General features: G+C 40.0%; 1 protein-coding gene across 1 annotated transcript; it reads right to left on the bottom strand.

Moving 5' to 3' along the window:
* Positions 1 to 390: 390 nt before the first annotated feature.
* On the bottom strand, positions 391 to 4,526 carry LOC119379159 (uncharacterized). Its single transcript, XM_037648359.2, has 2 exons — positions 1,627 to 4,526; positions 391 to 1,596 (listed from the first exon to the last, which is right to left on the bottom strand). The coding sequence occupies exon 1, from the start codon at positions 4,382 to 4,384 to the stop codon at positions 3,272 to 3,274; it is 1,113 nt and encodes a 370-aa protein (XP_037504287.1). The 5' UTR covers positions 4,385 to 4,526; the 3' UTR covers positions 391 to 1,596; positions 1,627 to 3,271.
* Positions 4,527 to 5,074: the final 548 nt, after the last annotated feature.

Below are 5,074 nucleotides of genomic sequence, written 5' to 3'. Positions count from 1 at the left end.
TAAATGATCTAAAATACAAGTCTTACAGCAATCAGAACCTCAGCGGTGTGCTTTCATATGGTACTTGCATAGTTTCCCTAATGTTTTGAAGCAGATGTTTTGAAAAATTGCATACCTAATAAATTAATTTAAGGGTAAAAAATCGCTTCTTAAGTGTGCAGGTTACATAGCTGCTTTTTTGTGGTGTGTAACTGTGTGTTCTGTGCTGCTGTACAGAACACAAATAAAGCACTAATGTTGTGCAAACTTCTCTATCATTGTGTGAAGCTAGAAATGTGCCCAATCAAAAACATATTTCGTGAGCAGAGTGTACTGAGACAGCAGCGCAGGAAGGACAGAATGCATTAAAACAGTAAACTGACAACACAAGTGCTGAACGAATTAACAGAAGAGTTTTATTGCTGACAAACATAATTTAAACATTAAAGATTCCCAGGTGTTAAAAATTAATGTCGCAACCCCCACAATGGCATACCTCATAATAACTTAATAGTTTTGGCATCTAAAAGTGCAGAATGTGGTGCGATAAATGTGGGGGAAAAAATGCATCACAAAGATATGTTATGGCATCTCTAGACTTTCGTAGCCTATTGCAGCATGTGGTCAGTTTTTATAACGGCACAGGAATCAAGAGTTTTTTTAATTTGAAAGTGGAAATAAAGGTATACAGAGTCTACAGACACAGATATGTTGTAGTCTAAAGATTTTTCTTGGCTTCTTCCTTACACAAAATCGTTGGAGTAACATTTTCATCGAAGTTGAAATTCTTGCATAATTTATGTAAAAGACTTTCCTTAATGACGGGAATATTGTCACATTGCCATGAATTTCTCCCAACACAAACATATGTTAGAATACATCGCATACTAGTTGAATCACACATATACTACTACAGTTATGTTTTCTTACAACAGCTCAGTAGATTATACTAGTGCTTTTTTAGAAGAGGGTTGTTTGTCACATCGCCAACATTGGTTATTTATCTCCGACTGCCACATACTTCCACATGCACAGAATAATTAAGATCGAAGACATGTACGAGTTAAAATCCTGCATTCATTTTACATTGGCTCTTCTGTGTTTAAACACCTCATTTAGGCTGCTGCACTCCTGGAGTGCAGCAATCTTGAACTATGATATAAATACTCTTAACATGGGAGAGTGGCTTATACCTCATTTTCATAGTGATTATAAGTGCCACATTCATTCATGAACTATATTTCGCATTACAGGTTACATTGGTTCCAATGTCCTGTGCAGCATTATTCCACTCATGTTATGTTACTATTGGTTTTACCGATGTTAAATTCTTGTAGCATTCCTTAATATTGTAGAGTTATGGCTTGTTACTTTCTTGAATTATGTTTTTTTAATGGGAATTATGCATTGTCTTTTTTTTGGTTCTACTAGTAAGTGTGAGTACATGTTTTAACTAATGTATAATAACATGCTATTATATTTGCATAAATAACTTATCTTGTGTATGATGCTCTGAAAATTTACCTCTCACATGTTGCAATGTGTCGGTATCCTGGATCCCATCAAGCTGTTTACTTGCAGCTTTTAGCCCAGGCACTGAGCCTTCCAATAAAGGGACTGTGGCATTGTGCCAGAGTTTGAAAAGACAGTTATATTGAGTAAAAGCTGGGACAAAACTATCAGCAAAAATCTAGGACATGAAAAATATCTTAACTCTACAAGATACCCATGTAAGTGCCCCTTCACTTGCTTCTGGGCAGAATGTGAATTACTGGGCAGTTATAAAACCTACATGCTGCAATCGACTATAACACTCTAGAGATGCCATAACATACTACCCAGTATGCACATGTCTAGACAGCAGGTGTGTTTGTGATGTTCTTTTTTTTCCATTCACCAACAATTTGTATTATATACATTTGTTTGCCAGCGATGACATTCAGCTGTTAGTCCAGTGTTTGTGAGAGCATCGGTTCCATGTTCCTGCATGCTTTGTCATACCTATGCCGCTGCTGCATTATGTTGAACCAACCAGCTCATCAGCTTGTGCTGAGCAAGCTGAAAGTTGGTTTGTTTTTTATTAAATGCCTGGCGTTCAAGCAATTTTATTTCCTTTATTAGTGCATCTGAATGCAGTAAGCTTGGCAATGCTGTAAAATGGAACTATGGTTCACTTCATGTGTACATAACCACCAAATTACTCATCATATAGAAATTAAGATTGCCATTAAAAAATTTACAGGCAATGCTTAGAACTTCCTAAGTATGTGAATGTGAAAGCATAGTTGGACCCATAGCAATGTGGAATAAAGCTCTGAGCCCACGCAGCGACGCACTGTGGAATGGAGATAAATATGTAAATAAAAATGTGAAAGAAACCTATGCTAAATCAAGTACAGTAGCCATAAATGCATTTAGGTATATGGCGTACTTTCTCTCTGCATATACATCACATATAGTTTTCCCCCTTATAGCACAAGGCTAACAGCTAGTCAACCAACCAAGCTTCATAGCTAAAATTTGTAAGTTGCAATACATGTCATAAAAGATGTCCACTGCTTCCAGTAACCAGGCTGAAGGACTACACTTATGTCATCAGCTGCCACAGACAATCTTGAAAACTTTTGTATGATCTACAAAAAAAAGTCTTAAAACTTTTATATTGTCATGTATCATGTGATTACAAAACAACAGAGGACTCACACATATTAATGCTCAAAATTTCATGTTATATAAGCCTAAGCACTCAGCGGCGCATGCCCAATTGAGTCTAAGAAATGGGTCACCTAAGGGCAAGTGAATAAAACAAGCCATTCAATATGTTTCAGATAGCTATATGAACCTGCACAATATATATTCATGAGTTCGAAAATTTTTTCATCTCTTCATGCTTATTTATTCCCCAGAACTTCTGCCTTTTTTTTTTGGATGCGCAATATAAATGTGTTTTATAGCGCAATTTATTGTTTGATAATGCAGCACATGGGTGCACTCAACCACATTGTTTGTCATTCAACAACATTACTAATCTACAACAAACCCCCCCTGGGGGATTAAACAGAGAAAGCTTCACTTTAAAATTAAGAGCCACTCAGAGCTAATAAAAGCTGTTATATAATAATAAAGCCAGCTTAAACGTGGCCAATGGCCAAAGTGTATCGTCTCTCATCAATAAAATTTTTGCATTGCACAAACTTTTGCGAAAGCACATAAATAATAAACATAACAGTGTCCTTGAAGTTTATACATTTATGGCGACACCACTTCCTTCATTATGCTACAAGCCATGGGGCTAATAATGTCTTTCCAGGACTTCAAAATATTGCACACTAGAAATGATTTTTTCGGGAAAAGTCAAAAGCTTGTACTCTCTCCACGGTGGATGAATACGCAAGACGGCACCACGATCAAGCTTTTCACGCTCGGCTAGTTCCAACGGAAGAGTAAGGCACACCTTTGATTTGTCGTGTGTGAGGCTGTCAACCTCGCAGACACAGTAGACGATGCCATAAACGCGTTCCAGGGTAAGTATCCTCGCCGTAAATGTTTTAGAAGCATCACGAGAAAATGTTCTTGGGAAGTTAGCATTTTCTTTGTAGAATTTCCAAAGTGTCAAGTCCGCGCTCTCCTTCTGCCTGGAAGTCAAAAGACGTTCTTCAAATCCATTTTTCAAAGCGTTTTGCCTTGACGAAGGGCTTTCAGTGCTGCTGAACTGTGCATCACGGAGATCGGAGCCAAAATTAATAACATTTCGTGATATCGGTGATCCTGTACACGCGTTACGTAACCAGGACGGTTGCAGTCTCGTTGGTTCCGCGTCGGCCGAGCCGTTTATTTCGTCTTCGGTTATTTCGTCGATGGCTAGGCGGGCTCGTGTAACCCTATCCTGGTTATGACGACTTTCTTCTACCGAATCGTCGCTGCTGCTTTCATCAATCACGTACTGGCTACCTTGGAAATTGCACGTCTTTCGCCTTCTGCGTGCCGACCTTCCACACAGACTGCTGGTTTGGATGCTGTCATTCAGAAAACATGATCTCCAGGCATTAATTTCGACGCCTGCTCCCCACGAGGCGCTTGCTAAGGTATTCGAAATTAAGTCGGGCATGTCGCTCGGCAGCTTTAGCGATGCCGCAGGTTCGCCAGACGGTTCTGCTGTTGCTTCCGACAATCGCGGCGTTGATACGGTTTTCAAAGCTGCCTTCCTGTCCCCGAAGATGTGCACATCTGCAGATTGAGGCTCATGAACGGCATCCGAATATACATCGTCAGGCAAGCACCTTGACGAATTGGAGGGGTCGTCAAACTCGTAGATGTCGCTGAAGTTGTCGTCGTGATCCAACATACTCCAGCCTAGCAAGGCTCGTTCGTTGCCTTTCTCGTCTCGAAACATATCGGGTACCATGAGAAGATGAAGGATAACGAGGTGAATCTCACTTCCGCGTACGCAAAAGATCGCTATTGGTCCTTGTTTCCATTTCTGCTACTCATAGCAGAAACGTTTTCTGAGCATACCACACCAGCGGAAACGCGTGAGCAGCTGACCACACACACAATCTTGGCCTGTCTTGGCGCGCAAAAACAAAGTTGATGAGTCGTTTCGGTCGTTTCTACACCGTATGCAGTTTCGTAACTTGTGCACAAAAGGATATATATATATATATATATATATATATATATATATATATATATATATATATATATATATATATATATATATATATATATATATATATATATATGGAGCCACTGATAAGATAAAACATCTGGGAACATACGACCTCCCCCACACAACGTATTAATTTTTAAGTGATACTCAACTATATTCAACCTCAAAGGGGTGGTGCGCCATCAATCTGGCTTGCGCGTTCTTTGTTGCAGACGTTTCTTATTGTTCTAGGAAGAATGATTAAAAAAAATATTCATGGTTTCAGTTTCTGTGCGCCGATTTTGGGAGTGACGTCACTGGACAGTGTGGACACTCCGCCCGACGGCGCGTCCACAAATGTTCGCCTCTTTCCTCCTCTCGGCCCCCATGTCGCAGCGCCTCCCACGCAACCGCGGCGAGCCACGGCCGGGCTAGACTGCACGCGCG

The sequence above is a fragment of the Rhipicephalus sanguineus genome, chromosome 1 (genome assembly GCF_013339695.2).
Source record: "Rhipicephalus sanguineus isolate Rsan-2018 chromosome 1, BIME_Rsan_1.4, whole genome shotgun sequence".
Classification (NCBI taxonomy): Eukaryota; Metazoa; Arthropoda; class Arachnida; order Ixodida; family Ixodidae; genus Rhipicephalus; species Rhipicephalus sanguineus.
This window is presented reverse-complemented; position numbering and strand designations above follow the sequence as displayed.

What these genes read in the sequence shown, in the direction of transcription:
- LOC119379159 (XM_037648359.2), bottom strand. Translation starts at nt 4,384, where the DNA reads ATGGTACCCGATATGTTTCGAGACGAGAAAGGCAACGAACGAGCCTTG.